Genomic DNA, 23246 nt, shown 5'->3' on the forward strand with positions numbered 1-23246 from the left:
ACATGCTTCTCCCAAGGGCATTTTGACGTTGTCCATCGTGCAGTCCTGCCAGTTCTTTTCACCAGAGCAGGTGTGTACCCGGCTGTCACTAGAAAGATTTGATTGCTTTCTGCCCATCTTCAAGTTAAGCAGCTTAGGTCACTAGCCGGGCCCACGTCCCTCCTGGATGGGACAATGATCTGTTTCTGGGACAAAGCTCAGAAATAGCCTCATACACGTTTGCAAGGCAAGTGTCACGTTGTGATGTGATTGTTTTGAGCAAAGACTCTATATAGTATCCTCTCCCTTGCTTTTGCTTTACCAGTGCAGCTGATTCTACAGCTATTGGCCTCTATTAAGAGTTGAGCTTCTTCGAAGAGGTAGATCTAAACAGACAACCAGAACTATCCTCCACCTAGCCAAGTAATAACTAAAACCTCAACTTTGAAAGCTCTTTATCCTTAAGAAATTCAAGATCGGCCAATTGCACGTGCTAAGTTTATTTCTCGAAAGATGCATCTGTGCCTTCAGCTATCCTACTTTTGTTTTCTCACTGCAATCCCTTGTAGCTCAGGGGAAGAGGGAGCCTTCATACAGAAGGCTCCAGGTTTGGTTCTGGCTTCTCCCAGTAGAGCTGGGAAAGAGCCCTGCCTGAAATACTAGAGATCTGATGCCAGCTGATGTAGACCAACCTGGTGCCCTCCAGATGTTTTGGATTTCAGTTCCTGCCAGGCCCAGGCAGGATTGGCAATGATCAGGAATCCTGGGAGAAGTCATGCAAACCATATGGAGGGCACCAGGTTGGTCTACTAGACATACTGCCTGTCTCCTGACTCTGTATAATGCCACTTCAACTCTGAATCCTCAAGGCTGTACTACCAGTTGGCTTGGTGACTGACCAGGTCAGAAGCCATGCGTGCTATTTTCACTGGAATGAAACCCATCCTGTCATTTCTCTGCCAGTGAGAGAACACTCCTAGGTGTACTCTCAGTTCCATTAGGAACCTGTGGCTCTCCAGATATTTATTTATTGCATTTATATCCCACCTTTCTTCCATTGTGGAGCTCAACATGGTTACATATGGTTCCTGGTGGTCCAAGCACTGACCGGAATCAGACCTGCTTAGCTTCAGCAAGGGAGCTGCCTCATGTGCCTTCAGACCATGCTCTGGGACTACATGCTGCGTCAGACTAAAATTCCCATAAACCCTGATTATGTGATCTGGGGCTGATGGTGGGAGTGGGTAGGAATACAGGGAAGGGGCTGCTGCTGAACGACAGAGCACATGCTTTGGTTACAAAAGGTGGCAGGTTCAATCCCTGGCATCTCCAGGCAGAGCTGGGAATAGCCCCTGTCAGACAAGTCTCGGCCAGCCTTCCCCAACATGGGGTCCTCAGCTCTGTTGGACCACAGCTTCCCTCAAGCCCAGCCAGCATGGCAGCTTCCTATCTTCCCCTGAACTTATTTATTCATTAGCACCCTAATTCCCAAACAGCTCAGAACTTGCAAAGAAGATGCCAGGCCAGCCACCCTCCATTTTGACCAGTCAGATGGGACAATGCTTTCTGGGACAGGGGAATGTTCCTAGGACTCCTTATGCCATCAGCTGTTAGATTATCAATGTTGCCATAACACCCTCTATTAGGACGAAGTTAGTATTTGGCCTTCCCCAACGTGGTGGTTTCCAGATATCTTAGACTATAACTTCCACCATGTGTGTGGCTGATGACAGTTGTAGTCTCAAACATTTAGAGAGGAAAAGGTTGAGGAATGGCTGGTTCAAGACATCCTTCAGATCCATTTTGCAGCATGCTGAAGATGTCCCAAGCTGAGACTGGAAATCACTGTCGTATGTAGATAATTAGCTGTGCACCGCTTTGGATCCAAATTCCGAATCCAAAGTGGATTGGGGTGATTTGGACCTCCAAATTCCAAATCCGAATCGGGTCTGTCCGAATCGATCTGAAGCGGTTTGGGTAAGTCCAAATAGCTTCAGACCAATTTGGATCTTTTCCCAAGCATATATACACATGAAAATGGGCACCATGATAGCTTCTAAATAGATTCTTAGTCATGCCAATTTTGAAGCAAATCTGATCATCCCCTGGTTTTTTAGGGAATTTTTAAAGTTTCCCCCATTTACAAAACTGCATTTATCTCTGTCATTTTTCAAGATACACACATGTAACTGGGCACCATGATAGGTTCCACATAGGGCCTTATGCATGCCAGCTTTGAAGCAAATTGGATCATCCCCTGATTTTTAAGGAATTTTTTAAGATTTCAGCATTCCCCCCATTTACAAAACTGCATTCATCTCCGTCATTTTTACAGTTAAAGACATGTAACTGGGCACCATGATAGCTTCCACGTAAGACCTTATGCAAGCCAACTTTGAAGCAAATCAGATCATGCCCTGATTTTTAGCAAATTTTTAAAGTTAAACCTCAATCACAACCTTCCTCAGAAATAAAATGTGTATTGGAAGGAGCGAAAGTGCATCTCAGGACAACAGTAGCACTTCGAAGGGAACAGCGTGTCTGTGTAGTACCAGACGAATTCAAGTCTGATCTTCTTGCAGATTTTGTTTAAGTAAAAGTTAAAACATATAAAACAGGAGATTTCCTGTCTCCTCCCCACACGGGTTGAGTTGTATTGGGCAAAAGTGGCAGGATTTAATCATGTACAGATGAGGGGAGTGCAGAAGTCCAGACAGCAAAATGAAAGCAGAGATAGTCTTTTCCCCTGTCATGGTGCCCATCTAATCTCTCATTGGCCAAGAAACAGATGCAGACGTCCTACTGGTCCATGATGTTTTGATACCTATTTGCAAGGACTTAAATTCCTGCCTGATCTTGAGTAGCAAGGTGCATTTTCAGCCTCTGATAGGTCTACCTTCAGATGAATTCTATCAGTTGTGCTGGGTCAACTGAAGTGGAAGTTAAGCCCATTCTTAATAAAAAAAATATTAGTTATCATCCCACCATTATGCTCTGGACACAGAACAAATACCAACCACTGCAAAGTTACAAATTTATTTTCTTTTTGAAATAAATACAAATAATTCATTAATAAACTTTCTCCAAATAGACAAGTTTAGCCTCTCAATTACAGTCTGCTGTTCCTCCTTACAAACCACCCAGGAAACTCTGAAGCTGTCATTTTAAAAATAGGTGATTAACCTACACTAGAGATCAGTTCTCTTTTACTACCTGATATATTCAGGTGTAGAGATGCTTGTTGCTTTAAATGCTTGATATCCAAAATTCATTAGCTATATTAAGAGTGGTGATGTAGCAAATAGATAGAAAGCCAGTGGAAAGACAAATCTGTAAAAACTAAAACTCCCATCTATGCTGGGAATCCGTTGGGTTGCCCGTAGATTCCCCAAAATACAGCTCTGCAGACATCAAGTGAATAGCTTTAAGTTGCAGAATCAATACATCTCTCTACATTTACAGTCATCAAAGTAAATCTCCATTACAGCCTTACATCTCCCCCCCCTCATAAACATTGTGGGATACACTTTGTCCAGGATCAGTCCTAACCCTCAAGTTTTAGGGCCTAAGGAATATGGCAGTTGACCATATAGTTCTTTATAACCATTATTCAAATGTTCCCCCTTCTAAGTCAATTTATTAATGGGTCTGATTGGAGAACCCAATCTTTGTTATGACTGCCCAAATGCCTCAAGCAAACAGAGATCAGGAAAAAAAACCCTCACCAGCAGGGAACCCTTGGTGCACCCAACGGCCCTGTAGAATTACCCTTACTACAACTAGGACCAAGTAGCTTTGCCACCTCCAGATAGCCTTCAAGGTGCAAAACCGAAGACTAAAGGCCAGCATGCTTTAGACAGGCTTTTGAACCTCACCCTTACTTAGTTAAGCAATTTAAGTTCTAAAAGGGGGGAAATTGCAACTAAGTGCCAGGTAACACAAAATAACATCCGGCAGTTCATTTGCTTGAAAGTTGCATCCAGTTTCCTGTCTTAAGTACATATCCATGTAGGAAAACAGGCCTTGGACACTACTCACAAGGCCAGATACATAATACCAATTGATTACTATGTACAGATTTGAGTAACTCTGGCTTTGACCAGCGATGGCAAGCTTTTTCTAAGAAGCCTTCCATCGTGCATTGCTGTTCCCAATGCAAAAACCTGGGGCAAGTTCTTTGCCTTATTTTAGAGCGGTGGGTGGGGGTGGGGATACCTGCCTCAAAGACTTTGTTTCTGAGCAAGACTCGAGGCTGATTAAGTTTCAATCTTGACTCTCACAAATGCGGTTAGCTTTACCACTGGACAGGTCTTAAAGCAATCTAGAATTAGTTGGAGGAAAGAATAGCAGCAACCTCTGTTAGGGGAACAGAGCAACTGAGATGTCTGCTTTATTGGTCCCTGTTCAACTCTGGGCAGGGGACAGAGCCATGTGTTACAGAACACACTTTGGGTTAAATATCGCGATACACCGTGGTTGGCGGTTACGTTTCGGTTCCAATTTGAGCCCCGCTCATTTAACAGGAAACCTCCATCGACTTGGGGCCCGGCTGTTCAGCGTTGTTTGCAGAGTTAGGAGTGAGCTCAATGCGGGTGTCTGTGTGAGCGCGATTCCGGGCACCGTCACCAGTATGGGATCTGCTCCTGGGCCCCTCGCCAGTGTGGGATCTGCTGCGGGACCCTTCACCAGTGTGGGACCTGCTCCTGCCCCCTTCAAGGGATGTGACGCTGGACCCAGACGCTGTGCGGGATCTCATGAGTCTGGTCATGCTTGCAGACGGCACTGCAAAGAGAAACCACGCTCTCATTGACTAACTTGAGCAGGCTTTCTTAAAACAACAACAACAACGTAAATTAGGTAGATCAGTGACTATAGTACTGTGGGGAAGAAGAAAGAACAAGGGGACAGGAGCAGGCAGAAGAAACATCATGGCCTGCTCCTGTTGGATTCTTCCCCCACCCCCACAGGGCAAACTGTCATCTTGGCCCTGTGGGGAAGAAGAAAGAGCAAGGGGACAGGAGCAGGCAGAAGAAACATCATGGCCTGCTCCTGTTGGACTCTTCCCCCACCCCCACAGGGCAAACTGTCATCTTGGCCCTGTGGGGAAGAAGAAAGAACAAGGGGACAGGAGCAGGCAGAAGAAACATCATGGCCTGCTCCTGTTGGACTCTTCCCCCACCCCCACAGGGCAAACTGTCATCTTGGCCCTGTGGGGAAGAAGAAAGAGCAAGGGGACAGGAGCAGGCAGAAGAAACATCATGGCCTGCTCCTGTTGGACTCTTCCCCCACCCCCACAGGGCAAACTGTCATCTTGGCCCTGTGGGGAAGAAGAAAGAACAAGGGGACAGGAGCAGGCAGAAGAAACATCATGGCCTGCTCCTGTTGGACTCTTCCCCCACCCCCACAGGGCAAACTGTCATCTTGGCCCTGTGGGGAAGAAGAAAGAACAAGGGGACAGGAGCAGGCAGAAGAAACACCATGGCCTGCTCCTGTTGGACTCTTCCCCCACCCCCACAGGGCAAACTGTCATCTTGGCCCTGTGGGGAAGAAGAAAGAGCAAGGGGACAGGAGCAGGCAGAAGAAACATCATGGCCTGCTCCTGTTGGACTCTTCCCCCACCCCCACAGGGCAAACTGTCATCTTGGCCCTGTGGGGAAGAAGAAAGAACAAGGGGACAGGAGCAGGCAGAAGAAACATCATGGCCTGCTCCTGTTGGACTCTTCCCCCACCCCCACAGGGCAAACTGTCATCTTGGCCCTGTGGGGAAGAAGAAAGAGCAAGGGGACAGGAGCAGGCAGAAGAAACATCATGGCCTGCTCCTGTTGGACTCTTCCCCCACCCCCACAGGGCAAACTGTCATCTTGGCCCTGTGGGGAAGAAGAAAGAACAAGGGGACAGGAGCAGGCAGAAGAAACATCATGGCCTGCTCCTGTTGGACTCTCTCTCTCTCTCTCCTCCCCCCTCCCTCCCTCCCTCCCTCCTGTTCCTTGTGTGTCATGTCTTTATTAGACTGTAAGCCTGAGGGCAGGGACTGTCTTTTTTGCTAAGTGTAAGCCGCTCTGAGAGCCTTTTTTGGCTGAGGAGCGGGGTATAAATATGATAAATAATAAATAATAATATGGCTTCCCTGCCATAGACATCACACGTATGCACAGATGGTGGCATAGGCAGTTGTGCAATAGTCGGTGCATGGCTAAATGTGTGACCGTACTGCTCGTTTGAACACAGTTTGCTTCTTCGTGCAAGTAACTCATGAAGGAGCTAATATTTTGCAACAATCCAAGAATTATTTTGCATGCCCTACAACCGTTGTTTCCAAACACCTGGGATAAATCCAGGACTTTCCATCTCTTTATAAGAGTCTACTGGGAATCCCAAATAACTAAAGTCCTCTCCTCACACCAGCAGCTCACTAATTTTTATTATGGAGCCCAACAGCAATACATTCCTTCTTCAGCATTTTACATCCCACTAAAAATTCTTGAGCAAAACAACTGAAGGCATCTTTAGCAACTTTCGCCAACAAGAACCCCATTGATGCACATCACGATGACCCAAGCAAGCTCCTTGTTTCCACTTTCAATTAACAATCTATGATTTTCCCATTTGTAGGTTTATCGTGGCATCTGAACTCAGACACTCTAGGTTGTTTAGGGATTAAACAACCCAGAGTTAACCCATGGTTTGTTGTTGGGTGAACTCTGGGCTGTTTAATCACTGAACAACCCAGAGTGTCTAGGTTTGGATGTCACAAACCAATGAAGATGATCATAGATTGTTAATTGAAAGCAGAAGCAAAAGGAAAAAAAAGATGAGCTGAAGATAGTGTGCTTGCTTGCTTCCAGTAGATTGTGGCAATTTGTGGGGTTAAATAAGCTTTAAATAACACACAAACTGCTTTCACATTCAGTATGGTAATTTAAGCAAGATTACTTCAGACATATACTTACTGTATCCCATTCCCTGGATAAAGTATTTGAAAGCTTCAGCAAGCTTTGCAGGCTGTAAAGAGAAGATACACATTTTAAAAATATTTGCACATAGTGAATTGTCAATGGGAGAGTGTTTACTATTGTGGACTGCATTTGGGCAGCGATATGAACCATCTTAGCAGCCCCAGGGTATCACAAATGGTCTGGTGTTGGGGGGGGGGGGGGGATTGGCAGTGCCTTTGACCGAATGGCAAAACAGTCAAAGGGCTAAGCGCTTCACCTGCCATACGTCCTGCCCAATGGGAAGTGGCAAAGACTCAGGCTGTTTTGCTACATGTCAGCTTTTCCTGCCCATGGGAAACATGGAACCCTGTTACAGGATGCCAGCCTCAGAAACCCATCCCTACAGGGCTGTAATACCCAGCTTTAATCCACCAACATGAGACTTCAGTTACTAGTACAAAGTGAATTCTATGCTGCCACTGTCCCCCACCCTGCCATGGGATGAACTGGAATCCCACAGTGAGTCAAATCTTACCTGAGAAACCTGAGGAAGACCACCACAGTCAGCCATCTGGGGGTAAAAGAACGGGTTTTTGTTTTTAACTGAGCGGGGTCCTTTTGTATTTGTTACATACAAGTTTAGCATTTCATTAAAGGGCAATAGGGTGCCCCCACCCCATCAGAAGTAGGATATTTTTTTCCTTTTCTTTTTTCCATGAAATTTTATTTCGAAATAAAGTTAATAAAATAAAATAAAGGCAACAAAAGGAAGAACGCACATAATAATAAATCAATAAAGAAACGAAGGAATTCTGTAATTATAATTCTTAGTCTACAACCCATATGATTATGGAACGTCTACTGTAAATGCCCTAAGCAGGAGCTCAAGATCTAATGAAAGAATAAAAATACAATTTATACAGCATATAAAAGGACCATGTGCAAGTGTATGTAATTTCATGTGTATGTGGGCATTAGTCAGAAAAATGAGAAGCAACTGTACTTGGTTGGAATTTGATCAAAAGTCTGAAAAGCTTCAGCACAAGAAATAAATGGAAATCATGGTTCCATAATATCTTGCTTAAAGTAAGGATTCCCACTTTTCCATACCCTCATCTTGAGATGTGTGAAATGGGGATGCACATAAGAAAAGGCTGGTTTGTGGACAACATGCTTCTCCTTTGGGTAACCGTCATGCAAAGCCATTTGTCCTAAGATGCCACGGGTGAAGATGTAGAGCAAGAGTGGGCAACTGGGGGCCCTCCAGATGTTGTTGGACTGCGCAACTGCCAGCATAGCCAACGGTGAGGGGTGCCAGGACTTGAATTCCAACAACATCTGGAAGGCCACAAATTGCCCTCCTCTTATGTAGAGGAAGAGAAGCAGAAGAAGTACAAATTCAATAGTTTGCACCCAGAAGAACGTCAACTTCTTGCAAAAACAAAGCAATCCAGAACAAGCCAGACTTGACAGATAGAAAAAAAAAAAAGATTGTTAAAATTGGAATAGGGTTTCCTTCTGGTACAGATGTCCCACTGTCCTCTTGTAGATTAGTTACAAGCATGTTATACTTCCAGGACAGCACAGGGCTTTAACGTTATTAACCTGTGACCTCAGGGAGGGGGCGGGCAAAGTGTCATCTCCTGAACGATGGTGACCAATAGACTAACTCCAAGAACTAGATGGACAAGCTTTTGTTTTTTTCCCTAAGAAGGGCACTGAGATGTATTTATTTATTTTATTGCATTTTTATACTGCCCAATAGCTGAAGCTCTCCGGGCGGTTCACAAATTTTTTGATGTAGCTATGTAACGGCCACAGAAACTAGGTCAGACACTCATGCACACAACTGCCGTGCTCGTGGCAGGCGTGGGCTCAGGAGGAACGTGCCATTGACCTTGGCCAGAAGCAAACACTGCACACCCCTGCTTAACCCAGCTTAATATACTATTTCTGCTTTAGCTGGGATTAGATTTCACCTAGACGGTAGGAAGTGGCTGGATTGGTGTTTAGCTATATTGTAGGAAGCACAACTATGCTGAACGTGCAGGATGGCCATCAACTGAACTAAGTAGCCCCACTGTGAACGCAAGGACTGCAAGCGAGGTGGCTACATGCACCGATCTTTCCCCAGTAGCTGCCGGAATGCATGTGCAACTGGCATATTTCATTTATTTCATTTCATTTCTATACCACCCAACAGCTGAAGCTGTCTGGGCAGTTCACAACAGTTAAAGCCATAAGTACAGCATAAAATATAATGTTAAAACTTAAAGGCACAATATAAAACAGACAGTTTGCTGGGAATTGTAGAACTCATTTCTGTCTATACATGCATAGGATCGCACACTAAGGGTGCAAACATAGACTGGAACTCCACTCCAACCGCCAGCCAAACTTCTCTTTGGCTTCACAGGACCACAGCCTGGATGCACGGAGCACAACTGCTGCAATGGAAGTCCACCGCACATCTCGGCAGAGCACCCAGGTATCACCTCTTCCTTCCTTCCCTCTCTCTCACTTCTTCCCAAACACCTACTGTAAATCCAGGTTTGGGGACTAACCCCACTCTGGCTACAGACAATTGCTCATTACACTCTCTCTGCGTCTCTCTTTCCTCTCCACAGGTCACTCTCCCACAGGGACAGGATCTGTCTGACAGCCATTTCCATGCAGACCAGGAGGGAGGCCCATCCGCTGGACTTCCAGCTGCTACTCCATAGGGTTGCCAAAGCAAAAAACCCATCTCTTTGGCCCACTTGTTCTGACTGTTCTGAACCAGTGCCTGAGCACGGTAATCCAGACAAGATGGAGGTACTGTTAGCGGATGATTCATCTGTCCGGCGAGGTGATGTTTGCCCTGTCCTGGACGGGGTTGCACTCCCCCTAAAGGATCGGGTCCGTAGTTTGGGGGTGCTCTTCGATCCAGAACTGTCACTTGAGGCACAGGCGAACTCAGTGGCAAAGAGCACCTTTTATCAGCTTAGGTTGATATACCAACTACGCCCTTATCTGGACAGAGATAGCCTAGCTACAGTTATCCATGCTCTAATAACCTCTTGTTTGGATTACTGCAATGTGTTATACGTGGGGCTGCCTTTGAAAACGGTCTGGAAGCTTCAGCTGGTACAAAATAGGGCAGCCCGTTTACTAACAGGGACTGACCGACGAGATCACATTACGCCAGTCCTTTTCCAGCTTCATTGGCTGCCAGTCCAGGTCCGGGCCCGATTCAAAGTGCTGGTATTGACATTTAAAGCCCTAAACGGTCTGGGGCCAGGTTATCTGAAGGAACGCCTCCTCCCATATGTTCCTACCCGGACCTTAAGATCATCTACAGGGGCCCTTCTCCGTGAGCCCCTGCCAAAGGAAGTGAGGCAGGTGGCTACTAGGAGGAGGGCTTTCTCCGCTGTGGCACCCCGGTTGTGGAACGAGCTCCCCAGAGAGGTCCGCCTGGCGCCTACACTGTACTGCTTTCGTCGCCAGCTGAAGACCTTTTTATTCACTCAGTATTTTAACACTTAATTTTAACTTAAATTTAAATTTTACTGTTTTAATTCTGTATTTTAATCTTATAATTAACTTTGCTGTGTGGTTTTACCCTGGTTGCACTTTTTATACTGTATTTCGTAATTGTGTTTTTAACCTGTTGGATGTTTTTTGTGGTTTTAATTTTTGTGAACCGCCCAGAGAGCTTCGGCTATTGGGCGGTATAAAAATGTAATAAATAAATAAATAAATAAATAAATAAACTTGTATTGGCTGCCTGTATGTTTCCGAGCCCAATTCAAGGTGCTGGTTTTAACCTATAAAGCCTTACACGGCTAGGGACCACAATACCTGACGGAACGCCTCTCCCGACATGAACCTACCCGTACACTACGCCCAACATCTAAGGTCCTCCTCCGGGTGCCTACCCCGAGGGAAGCTCAGAGAATGGCAACAAGGGAGAGGGCCTTTTCAGTGGTGGCCCCTCAATTACGGAATGATCTCCCTGACGAGGCTCGCCTGGCCCCAACGTTATCTTTTCGGCGCCAGGTCAAGACTTCTCTCTTCTCCCAGGCGTTTAACAGCATATGCTGAGTTTTTTTTAACGGACCCCAGAATAGTTGTTTTTAAATGGATATCGTCTGTTTTTGTTTGTATTTTATGCTTTTTATGGTTTTAAATTTTGTATATTTCTTTTTAATGTTCACTGTTTTTAATTTTTGTAAACCGCCCAGAGAGCTTCGGCTATGGGGCGGTATAGAAATGTAATAAATCATCATTATTAGAATGTAATGATTAGAATGTATTAGAATGTAAGCCTATGCAGCAGGGTCTTGCTATTTATTGTTTTACTCTGTACAGCACCATGTACATTGATGGTGCTATATAAATAAATCATCATCACCATCATCTCGGGAAGCCCTATCACTTGGATCTGCTCCATCCCTGGAGCTGTTCGAGAAAGGCTAATAAAATGCCACATCCATTTCTGTGCGTGATGGGAGTTAGTGACAGTGGTCACTGCCCCGACCTCACGGGAAAGGGGGGCAGAGAACTTGAAACTACCTGTGCTCCTCCATATTCTCTCTCTCTCTCTCACACACACACACTCCATCTCTTGGAGTAGGCCTATCAGGGTGCACCAATATCATGGGTGTCACCAAAATTCAGTAAGCACTTGGAAAGGAGTGGCATGAACAAAGGTAGAGAGGCCTACTGGTAAACCGCTAGACTGATCCTATGGGTTGTCTGGGAGAAGCTGACTGGGTCCCAAGCCAGGGTGCTAGTGCTCAGAGTGTGGTCTGGGGGAGAGGACTCAGGTCCCTTCCTGCACAGCCACCAGAGGTCTCTGAAGCGGTGTACTTGCTGCTTGTTCTACAGGATCTCAAGTGTTGGGGGCACTATGATCTTATGATGTGTGCATTGTGCATATTGAGGAAAGCAGACAGAGCCTTTCAGTGTTTCTTGCAGCTGTGCATCCTGCACTGGATACGTTCTGGTCATGCACTGGAGATGGTGGCTATTCCATCAGCAGAGTGGCAGTGCACTCTCAAGCCCTGGCACAACGACAGTATAGAATTGCTCTGCCTGGCTTTTAACCAAACCAACTGTCCAGGCCTTTCCAGCTTTTGATTCTTTACTTTTATTAGCTAAAGAATCTTATGAATCTGAGCATTTCCTGCTTGTGGAATGTTTATGTATTTTTTGCTTCACACAATTCCCCAAACTGAGGAATTGCATTATTTAAGTAGCGATGGCAACATTATAGCCTTTACATTCAGGCTATGTTCCTTCCTTATTTCATTTAAGTTACACATATATTATTGCAATCATTTTTAACACTGAAACATTTTTAACACTGAAGCACTTATTTTCTTCAGTAAACAGAAGAGGGAAGTGTCTGGCAAAGACCCCCAACTTGCCGGTCTCTCTCCCTCTCTTTGGGAGCTGCTAACTCAGGCAAAATCTAGTTTCATAGAATCATAGAATAGCAGAGTTAGAAGGGGCCTGTAAGGTCATCGAGTCCAACCCCCTGCTCAATGCAGGAATCCACCCTAAAGCATCCCTGACAGATGGTTGTCCAGCTTCCTCTTGAATGCCTCTAGTGTGGGAGAGCCCACAATCTCCCTAGGTCACTGGTTCCATTCTCGTACTGCTCTAACAGGCAGGAAGTTTTTCCTGATGTCCAGCCGGAATCTGGCTTCCTTTAACTTGAGCCCGTTATTCCGTGTCCTGCACTCTGGGAGGATTGAGAAGAGATCCTGGCCCTCCTCTGTGTGACAACCTTTTAAGTATTTGAAGAGTGCTATCATGTCTCGACTCAATCTTCTCTTCTCCAAGCTAAACGTGCCCAGTTGTTTCAGTCTCTTTTCATAGGACTTTGTTTCCAGACCTCTGATCATCCTGGTTGCTTGAGAACAAAAAGAAAGATCCTGTATATCTTCACGTAAACTAACAAGCTTATGTATTCTGGCTAGGAGTATAAGAGCAGCCCTGGGCCCTGCAGAAGCAGCCATGCTGACCATTGCTCATTTCAGACTTTCTAATTAACTACAACTTTTAAAGGCAGAAACTCTAGAATAAGTGGAAGGAGCCATGAAAATGACACAGCAGTGTACAGGACACTGACATGAGCAAACGGCCAAACGCTGGAAGAACCTCCAACGAAAGGCAACAACAGTTTCCCGGTACTAGGCTTGACACAGATCTGCCTTCTCTTCAGCCAGGGAGCAAAGGTGGGAGGGGATGAATGGCTGCCCTTTGTTATCTGACCTTCTGAAACCAACCTTTGGCAGGATTAAAAACCATTATGGAATGAGTTTCTAAATGCAGTACTGGTAGCATTATCTTTTGACCTCTAAAAATGCTTAGAGTCCTAATACATGTCGAAGAATATAGGTCAGCCGCTTGGAATATAATGGGGAAAGAAGGACCAACTGCACAACCTGCGGCCGTCACATTATTATTATTATTATTTATTTATATAGCACCATCAATGTACATGGTCACATCCCCGCACCTTTCTCTATGCCCCACAGTGATTTTTACAGCAATGATCCAGTATATTCATTGCACAAGGAAGCCCCTTGTCACTAAGTTCAGTTACTCTAGACACTTTCAAAAAAAGGCTTAGACCTTTATAAAAGCTAAAGAACTCTGCTTTTGGACAGACTACTTATGTTTATTACCTTCAAGAGTGTTGTCTTTGTAGGGTCAAGTTTAGCATTGCAGTCAACCTGTTAGGGGAGAGAGGAGGGAGAAAAGGGTGAGCCTTCCCTCTACATTCAATAGCAAAAATGTCTTGCTTACAACACCTTGTAGCTGCTATTGGGCTTGGGAGGGAATCACACAGGAGTCTATCGAAGCTTCCCTCTCAAAGAAAAACAGCTGGGTGGGTGCTTTTTGTTGGAACCACGACGTAGGAGGAAAGGTGTTAACTCCCTTCCCTATGTCATGGTCCAGATCACGTGCCCTATGCCTCCTATTTCTGTTTTTAAACCACCAACAACTTCAGATTACACTATGGGCGTCATGTAGGGTTGGTTTCCAAAATCTACCTCCTTACAACCAAATGCAGACACGTTGTTTGGTATCCCTCCCCAAATTTCAATAGCAGGGAACTTAGATCCTTTTTTGAAACAATGGGGCTCTTCCCAAGGCATCCACTCATGAGGAAGTGTGATATGGTGGCTAGAAGGTCAAGGCAAACTAGGGAAGCCCAACTAAGAAGCTCAGTGGGTGGACCTGAGTAAGTCAATTATCTCTTTAGTCTAATGTACCACATGAAGTTGTGAGGACGCAAAAGGAGGCAGAAGAGAATGCTGGAAGTGCATGGAAGAAGACGCTCACAGAACTGTACGTCTGCCCCTTCCCCACAGCTGTAGATGAGAATGCAGAAATATTGAGTGTACTTAATGCCTTGCCTCCTAACCCGGGATGAGCAACACACAGCCTGGGGGGGGGGGCATGTGGTCCACCAAGACTGTTTTGTCTGGATGCCACCACACTACCGCAGCAATTCTACTGAGAAACAAGGCACACACTCCTAGTGCTGCTCCTTTCCCAGCAGAATCGCTGTGATTTCAGCACGGTAACCACTTCTGGCAGCATGGTGCAGACCCTGGAGAGTTCTGGGAAGTGGGCAATATGGAGCCCAACCCTCTGAAATTCCCCATCCCTGCTCTAGCTTTCAGAAATCAACCCTGGAGAAGTTGCCATCACCCCGAACTGGTTTTCCCACCTGCAACATTGGAATTATGGGCTATCTCACAGGGCTGAGGTCAGTCTTGTAAAGCACTCTGAACATCAGGGAAGACATGAGATGAAATAATTCAAAACCAAACCACCAGGATGGAAGTATTGCGGAACAAACAGCTTCCCACTGTTGGGAGTCATGTGAGTGACAAGCATGAAACTGCAAGTTTATCTGTACGTACCACAGCATCAACTGCAGGAGAGCTGTCTCCAACCACCAACAGTGCAGGACATCTGAAAGGAAGTAATTGAAAAAGCAGTCATTTCTATAATTAACTCTTAATGGCTTCATGCCTTTAAAGGAAGCGGTTAAAACTACCATCACAGAAAGTTTTAGACCGTCAATTGAGCAACTCAAAACACTAAACGTGCCGTAATGCTGAGAAGCTGAACTGCCTGCTTATTGCGTCAGAGCCATTTGAATTTATTTATTTGTTTAAAACATTTATATCCCGCCCTTTATCAATAAGATCTCAGGGCGGTGTACAGATAAAAGCATACAGTATAAAATAGTAAATATACACAGCTAAAAACAAATTAAAACATAAACCAAGTTAAAGCAATATATAATTTAAAAGCAGTAAAACTATTAAAACATTTAAAACAATGTGCCAACTTAGTGAATTGCTTTACTAAACTATAGCTGCCTTACAGGTACCTCTATATGGGCACATTTGTACTATTGGGCTGTATCTGATGCTTGAGCAGACCTTTTAAAATGAATGGGACTTAAGTTAGACAAACATTGGATACAATGTTAGTATTTAGATCAGAGGTGGGCAGAAAATAGATCTCCAGATTTTCGGGACCAACTTCCAAATTCCAAAGCTCAGGAATGGAGACTATTGAAGTCCAAATATCTGGAGATCTACTTCCTGCCCACCCCTGGTTTAGATGGTGCTGTCTTGTTGAATATTGGTTGATAAAACCTGCCTTACAGTAGGCGAGGAACTAGGTTATATCTAGATTGATTCAGTGATGCCATCTCAAGTATTTTTAGCAATCGTGAACCAATTACTGAAGAATCATATAGCTTCTAAAGAATAACAACATCCCAAAAGGATGCATGTTGGTGGGTTAATTGTCACAAAGAGATATTGCACAAAGATATTTAAGAATGTAAGTAGAATCAAGCTGGACCACACCAAAGGTCTACCTAGTTCAGCATTCTGTTTTCATAGAGGCCAACCAGATGCCGACAGAAAACCCACAAGTAGGACATGGATGACATAGCTCCCTCCCACTCTAGTATCAAGCAACTATACTGCTTGATACTAGAGGTAGTATATAGCCATCATGACTAGAAACTATTGATAGCTGTATCCTCCAAGAATTTGTCTACTTCCTTTTAATACCATTCACGTTGGTGGCCATCACCAGATCTTGAGGTAGCAAATTCTATAGTTTAGTTATGTACTCTGTGAAAAAGTACCTCCTTTCATCTTTCCTGAATCTCCCATCATTCAGCTTCAAGTGATGCAGAAGCCAACATATAACACAAACAGAGGATCCCTGCCACTCTGGATCTGGATTTCCAGCAGTATAAATTACTTTGCAGTAGCAAAGTTCAAAAATTCAGCCTCAGTAGCAACAAGCAGGAAGAGAGGAAAGGTGCACTATTAGAGTGGAGACACACAGAAGAAGAAACATCTAAGTACACCAAAAAAGCAGGTAGGTTTTGTGACCACCATGTTGGAGAAATATACCAGCATTAAGGCCCAGCACTATCAGGGTCCTTAGTAGAACTCTCCACCTCAAATTGTCTTATGCCTGGGAGGAAGGGCAGTGGGGAGACATTGTCCAAATTCCACCATTCTGACAAACAGGCTTGGGGGTCTTTGATTTTATCCAAGAGCACCATCGCTACGCCATGTAAAATTAGGATTCTATTTTATTTCTTCACATTTTTTTAAAAAAGGTATTCTCTAGTTACTTGCTGTGTGCCTCAGTAACTGGGACAGCTCAAGGGTAAGCCAGTTACCTCTCATTTTTCTAAGAAGTTAAGACCTGTAAGCTTCAGTCTGTTGAACCATCAAAAGGTCAAGAGACTTAAGACTTGCATGTATCACCTTCTCCCTAATTGAGATTAAACAGCAACTTGGTGTCACTGTTAATGTACTACTCCCTAGCAGTTACAGGTCAAGCTAATACTTCAAAAGCTGTGGAGGAAGTACCTGAGATAGGGTGGAGAGGGTACCAGAAGGAGGGCTGGACAGGCAGTTGTATGCTCTAATTATGCCTGATGTGTCTGTTTATCATTTAGAACATTGTGCCCATTTGCCTATCCATTGAGATCTACTGCTGCTATCTTCCCAGATGCTATATTCCAACGATTCAACTCTGGAAACCTCATGAGGATAAAAGGTTCCCAATGTAGGACCCCTATAGTAACCTAAGCAATTCAAGTATAACATTCTTTATTCCACAGCTCACATTTATTGAGCTGGAGAAGAGGCTGATGCTAGGGAAAGTGGAAGGCAAAAGGAAGAGGGGCCGACCAAGGGCAAGATGGATGGATGATATTCTGGAGGTGACAGACTTGACCTTGGGGGAGCTAGGGGTGGCGACAGCCGACAGAAAGCTCTGGCGTGGGCTGGTCCATGAAGTCACGAAGAGTCGGAAACGACTGAACGAATAAACAACAACAACAACACATTTATTAGTTCTATTTTCCCCTACACTTAAAAGCCAAATCTGAAGTGATGAGCTCACATGTGCCTACTATAGGCAGTTCCTATACTGCATATTACTTACACTGGACTCTTATTTATCCTGTATTGTAGATGGTGTTGAGTTATTGCTGCTATTGCTTGTATAACCCACCTTTAAGTGGACCAAAAAAGCTCACATCAAATATTTTCATTGCCTCCCAGTATTTGTACCATGCACAGAAAGTGAACCTCAGAAGATTCGTTCTTCCTTTTCCCCAACCCCACCAAGTTAAAATGAGTTATGACAATACTTACTGTAGAGTAACAACATTTGTCCCAGGCATTGGACGCTCAATGTCTAGATCTCTTCGGCTGAAAAACAAGCAGGAGAAAATTAAACTATTAAGCACTCTTTCCTTAAAAAGTAGGAGGAGGTCATTGGGATTCAGAGTTGCCAAGATACGACTTGAGGGCAACATAGAATCCCTAAGGCAGATGTGCGGGCCATGGAGGGGTGTCACTTTTAAGCTTTACACTTCACTTTTAAGCTTTATGTTTAAAATTTGAGGGTACTTGTCAACTGGAAACCCAATTGCAAACTCCAGAAGGACAAATGTAAGTCAGTAGGGCCAGTGTCAAATGTTGGCATGGTTGGGCACCTGTCAAGGGCCTACACACCAGTAGGGGGCCCACTGACAAGAACCGCCTAAACATACCCCTCCACTTCCTCATTGCAGCCTACTTGTTTACCTGCCTTTCACTGTGGCCTAGACAATGGTGGTGGTGTGAAGGAGGAGAACTAGACATCCCTACCTATTGGCTCATTGGTTCTCTGCCTGACAAGTAAACAGGTGGTAGTAATGATGGGGAGGGAAAAGAGGAACAGCAGCTGGTGACAATGCCGGTCAGTCAGTGGATTCATTGAGGGAGGGGGGCCACTAAGGTGTCTTGCCCAAGGACCCTCCATAACCTGGAGATGGCATTATAATTCAGAATGCAGGTTTAAACCTTTAATGATTAATTCTTCTTACACTTTTAGTCATTTGAACTGATTACATACACACACACACACACACACACACACACACACAGGTATGTTGAGGTTTAGAACATTGCTTGTGCCAAGTCATATCTGCTGTCAAGACCTGGCCAACTTATGGCCTACCAGATTTTGGATTGCAACTGCATTGGCCCTCACCAGCAGAGCCAATGGTAGAGCCAATGGTGAGGGATGTAGTTGCAGTCCCAACAACATCCGGAGGGCACTAAGTTGCCTATCCCTGCTCTAGAAGATCTCCAAGGCAGTCTGAGGTTCTGTTTCTGGTTCCCCTCATATGGTCACGGAGCACTGGAGGAGCCAATAGTATATTACCTGTTGTAGGAGTTGACAAAGAGATGCAGATTGTTTTGATTCATATCATGGATGATGTGCTGGCGGTAAGTATGGATCAGATCCTGGGTATTGTGAATCTCTTCCTAAATTTAAGAAATGTTGTCATTAAACATCCCTGACAGAACAGAAGAGTCATAACAGTTGGCAACAGATGGAAAAGGTGGATAGGTTGACATTTTTCGCCCTCATAATATGAGATCCTAAGGGGGTCATCACATGAAGCTGATTGGTGGGAGATACAAGACTTCTTCACACAGTGCATAGTGACACTATGGAATTTACTTCCACAAGATGGTGATGACCACCAATTTGGATGGTTTTAAAACGGGATTGGCCAAATTCGTGGAGGATAAGGCTATCAATGACTACTAGTCCTGGTGGCTATATGCTACCTCCAGTAATCAGAGGCAGTATATCTATGCATACCACTTTCTGGGAAACATGGATGGGAGGGTGCTGTTCAGTCATGTCCTGCTTGTGGATTTCCTGTGGGCAGCTTGTTGGCCACTGTGTGAAAAGAATGCTGGACTATATGGACCTTAGTCTGATCCAACACAACTCTTATGTTCTGAACAGTAGTACTGGCTTTTGTTCATGGCCAGTATGCTGTTTTCTAATCTAAAGATATGTTTCGACATCAATACTCCCCTATACATTCATAACCAGCCATGCTACATATACCATGCAGTGTTACAAGAGTAGAAATCCTTTCTTACCCCTCCCGACAGGCAGATATTCTATTCTTGACAGTGAAATATAGAACCCAGAACTCTGTTTCAGAAAGATACACTACAGATGCCATGGTATGCAACCAAATGTTTTAATGATTTTTAAGTGATATTTCCTGCAACACTTTTTTTTTACAACAGGCAGAAATACTAAAATATCAACTGAACTCTAATGCTAGTATGCCCACACTTAAGTTATACAAATGGTCTGATTTCTAAGCCTAGTTTGATGCAGTGTTCTTAAATTGTCATGTGAGAACCATCCAGGAGCAACAGGCAAGTTCCCAGAGCCTGCCACCACTTAAAAGCAGAAGTCTTCATGAAGTGAGGCAAGAGGGATTCAGTTCAACTTAACAAAATAATAAACCACAGCAAAATGTAAGTCATCCTTAAGTCTTAGAATCCATGCATGGCAAACTGCAGTTGTGTATCAGCTATTACCATCTTTTCTCCATTTGAGTTAAGATGTCACCCACAGAAAAGGCTGAACCTTAAAGTTGTAATTCTAGTGTTCTACAATGCACTTACCTTGCTAAAAAGGTGTGAGATGACCATATCTGGTAAAGCATGAGCCCAGCCAGAAATCTAGAGTTCAGAAAAATGCACATTAGGACTTCAAACGCTTTACGTGGTCTCAAAGGCTGCATTGCTCAAGCATATACATCACACACAGTACAACGCACACCCACACACTCACAACGTATACTCATTTATGCCGTGCTAGAGAGATCTTTCTTTAAGCACTGAATAGTGTAATACCTAACTCATTACATTTATAGCCCTTTAAAGAGCAGCATTTGCATGTCCCAATGGTTCCAATATTGCTCAGAATACAAAAGTTCAATAAACTTTAAAGACAAAATATTTTGATGAGAAACTCTACAAGCTCCAGCAATCAATAGAAATTAACGCTAGTTTAACAATGGTATAACACTAGTTTAACAATGATATGTCAAATTTTAAGTAACTGGAGGTGCAATCCTATGCGTGTTTACACAGAAATAAGCCCTAAGACTGCCAACCTTCACCAGCCAGCAAAACAGTTTCATTGTGTTAGGGATTTGGTACCATTGGGAAGACACAAGGGGGTTGGATAAATTCCTGGAGGTGAAGGCTATCAATGGCTACTAGCCCTGATGGTTGCGAGCTATCTCCAGTATTCGAGGCCATAAGCCTGTGTGCACCAGTTCCTCGGGTACATGGGTGGGAGGGTGCTGTTGCACCATGTCCTGGCCAATGGCTGGTTGGCCACTGTGTGAATAGAGTGCTGGACTAGATGGACCCTTGGTCTGATTCAGCATAGCACTTCTTACGTTCTTATGTTCCATGTGGAGTCAATTGGTTACCCCATTCAGGCCACCCCTGCCTTCTGAGTTATGAGGAGCCATCCTCAAGGAGCACTATAAGCCTGTTCTTTGACAAGGCACTGGCCAATTACCATGAAGAAAAACGTAAGGACAAGTTATACATCATGCTTAAGGGCATTGTACAAATGTATTTCCCTATATTTATGTATCTACTTATGTACCCAGATTTTCTGACAGTTGGTGGAGCTAGTCAGAAGCAATGTCAGAAAAGTACAAACAACTTTCTCAACATGGAACATCTGGTCCAAGTAGTCTTCTAGAACAGAAAGAGTACATACAACCACACATTAACAAGAAACTCTAGGACAATTTGCTACCCTATTAAGATGCTACCTCAACAAGTAAACATTCCAGAACTTGATAGTTCCGTGCACATGCACACATGGAACCAATCTAAAATGGTAGCTGACAAGCGACATAATAAGCCAGAGGCACTAAGAGCCAGTGCTGCTGATGTGATTTACAGGTGCTCTTAGAACATGTGACAGTAAACAAGAAGGGCCTTTGGTTAGATAGTAGATCCCAGAGCCAGTAACTGTGTCTTCAAGGCATTTCTTGGTTGCGCATAACTAATATCCTGCATATTGGGCAGCTGTTAGGAAATGTAAGGAGCTTACACAAACTAAAAGAAGCTAAAATGATCACCAACGAATCCTCCAATTTCCAAAATACAGAAGGTACTGAACGGAGGTGGGTGCATGTTAGAAGTTTGTACTGGGCTCAGAGATAGGATGCTTGGGTGTGTGTACCCAAACTGTCCAAATTTTACTTCAACAATGGGTGTTTAAACATTTTAAAGCTTTCAACAAATGAAGCGTTTACCTTGGTTGCTGCCCAGTCCATCCATCCTTCGGCACATGGGTTGACATTGATAAGAACGAGTCCTTCCACCATATCAGGATAGTTAAGCTGCAGATTAAAGAGTCGTGTGAACAAGTAGACAGCGTTGGAGGAGGAGGAGGAACGGTTTGGGGAAGGATACAAAACACACATTTTGAAGGCCCTTGGAAAGTGAAATTGTCTTTGTGAAGGTAATTTCACCGAGCAGTGTTCAGCCACTGTGTTCCAGCGGACAAAAGTCAGCGCCATGCAATCTGTAGGACAAATTAACCCTGGACTTGTACTACTCAGAGCAGTATTTTCAGTGCAACCATGCAAAAAACATGAACACTCGTTTATGCTGTGACCAGGATAAAAGACTGTAAAACTTTTACATGCTGAGCTTTTTCTATACAGATCCACATACGCGAAAACCACTAGCAAAGAAGTCATGGGCTTTGATTTTTAGAACTACTCATACACTAACTAGTTGGCATTCACAGGGCCAGAGACTGCAGAACTATACGGAACATGTTACATATGCTTCTACAGTCACTGTGCAAGAACTATGAGATTTTAGAAAAGCCCCTCCAGCTGCCTTTGGACAAACAAACAAACAAACAAACACTTACAGCAAATCTGGTTAAGATGTAGGCACCAGCTCCGGTTCCCATTCCGATCACACTTTTCAATCTATAAAGGTAGTTATGAACAATTACATTTTTTTTTGTTAAAAGGTATACAAAACCAAATTCTGATTTATTATTATTATTATTATTATTATTATTATTATTATTATTATTATTATATTTATTTGTATCCCGCCTTTTGCCCAATGCTGGGCGTCAAGGCAGCCTTACAAAGTTTAAAATATACATGGGGGGGGGGGGAGGGAAACAAAACCATAAACAATTAAAAAATACACAACAAAATTATAAGACATTAACATAGATGGAGGGCTGGATTATTCCCCAAAGGCCTGCTTGAACAAAAAAGTTTTAGCCTGCTTCCGAAAGCCCATCAAGGAGGGAGCCAGCCTAGCTTCCCCAGGAAGAGAGTTCCAGAGCAGCCACCGAGAAGGCCCTCTCCCATGTTCGCACCAAGCGTGCCTGTGAAGAAGGTGGGACTGAAAGAAGGGCTTCTCCAGAAGATCTCAAAGCACGGGCAGGCTCATAAGGGAGAATACGTTCTTTCAAATAACCTGGACCCGAACCATATAGAGCTTTATAGGTCATAACCAGCACTTTGAATTGTGCCCGGAAACAGACTGGAAGCCAGTGGAGCTGTTTTAACAGGGGAGTTGTCTGCTCCCTGTAACCAGCCCCAGTCAACAATCTGGCTGCAGCTCTTTGAACCAGCTGGAGTTTCCGAACACTCTTCAAAGGCAGCCCCACGTAGAGCGCGTTACAGTAATCCAATCGGGATGTAACTAAGGCATGTGTCACCGTGGCCAGGTCCGACAGCTCTAGGAACGGGCGCAGCTGGCGCACTAGCTTCAACTGTTTCTACCACTTCCCCCATCACCACCTTTCCTGATACAGCTATTAAATATTACTCTGCACTCAGAGTAATAGCTCCATATTCCATCCAACTACAGTGGGATGAGTTAGGACAAGGCAACACTGCATCCT

General features: G+C 44.3%; 1 protein-coding gene across 3 annotated transcripts in view; it reads right to left on the reverse strand.

The window, feature by feature from the left end:
* Nucleotides 1-2999: 2999 nt before the first annotated feature.
* Nucleotides 3000-23246, reverse strand: part of NDRG1 (N-myc downstream regulated 1) — a 113198-nt gene continuing 92951 nt past the window's right edge. For all 3 annotated transcript variants that reach the window (XM_063131160.1, XM_063131158.1, XM_063131159.1), the window contains exons 7-16: nucleotides 22248-22308; nucleotides 21619-21705; nucleotides 19958-20014; nucleotides 18681-18784; nucleotides 17624-17680; nucleotides 14840-14891; nucleotides 13592-13639; nucleotides 7450-7485; nucleotides 6930-6981; nucleotides 3000-4761 (exon numbers count right to left, since the gene is read on the reverse strand). In XM_063131160.1, coding sequence (XP_062987230.1) covers nucleotides 4496-4761; nucleotides 6930-6981; nucleotides 7450-7485; nucleotides 13592-13639; nucleotides 14840-14891; nucleotides 17624-17680; nucleotides 18681-18784; nucleotides 19958-20014; nucleotides 21619-21705; nucleotides 22248-22308 — 820 coding nt within the window. In that variant the 3' untranslated portion in view covers nucleotides 3000-4495. The remainder of the gene's footprint in view (nucleotides 4762-6929; nucleotides 6982-7449; nucleotides 7486-13591; nucleotides 13640-14839; nucleotides 14892-17623; nucleotides 17681-18680; nucleotides 18785-19957; nucleotides 20015-21618; nucleotides 21706-22247; nucleotides 22309-23246) is intronic.

Source organism: Elgaria multicarinata, chromosome 7 (assembly GCF_023053635.1).
Source record: "Elgaria multicarinata webbii isolate HBS135686 ecotype San Diego chromosome 7, rElgMul1.1.pri, whole genome shotgun sequence".
In the NCBI taxonomy this organism is placed as follows: Eukaryota; Metazoa; Chordata; class Lepidosauria; order Squamata; family Anguidae; genus Elgaria; species Elgaria multicarinata.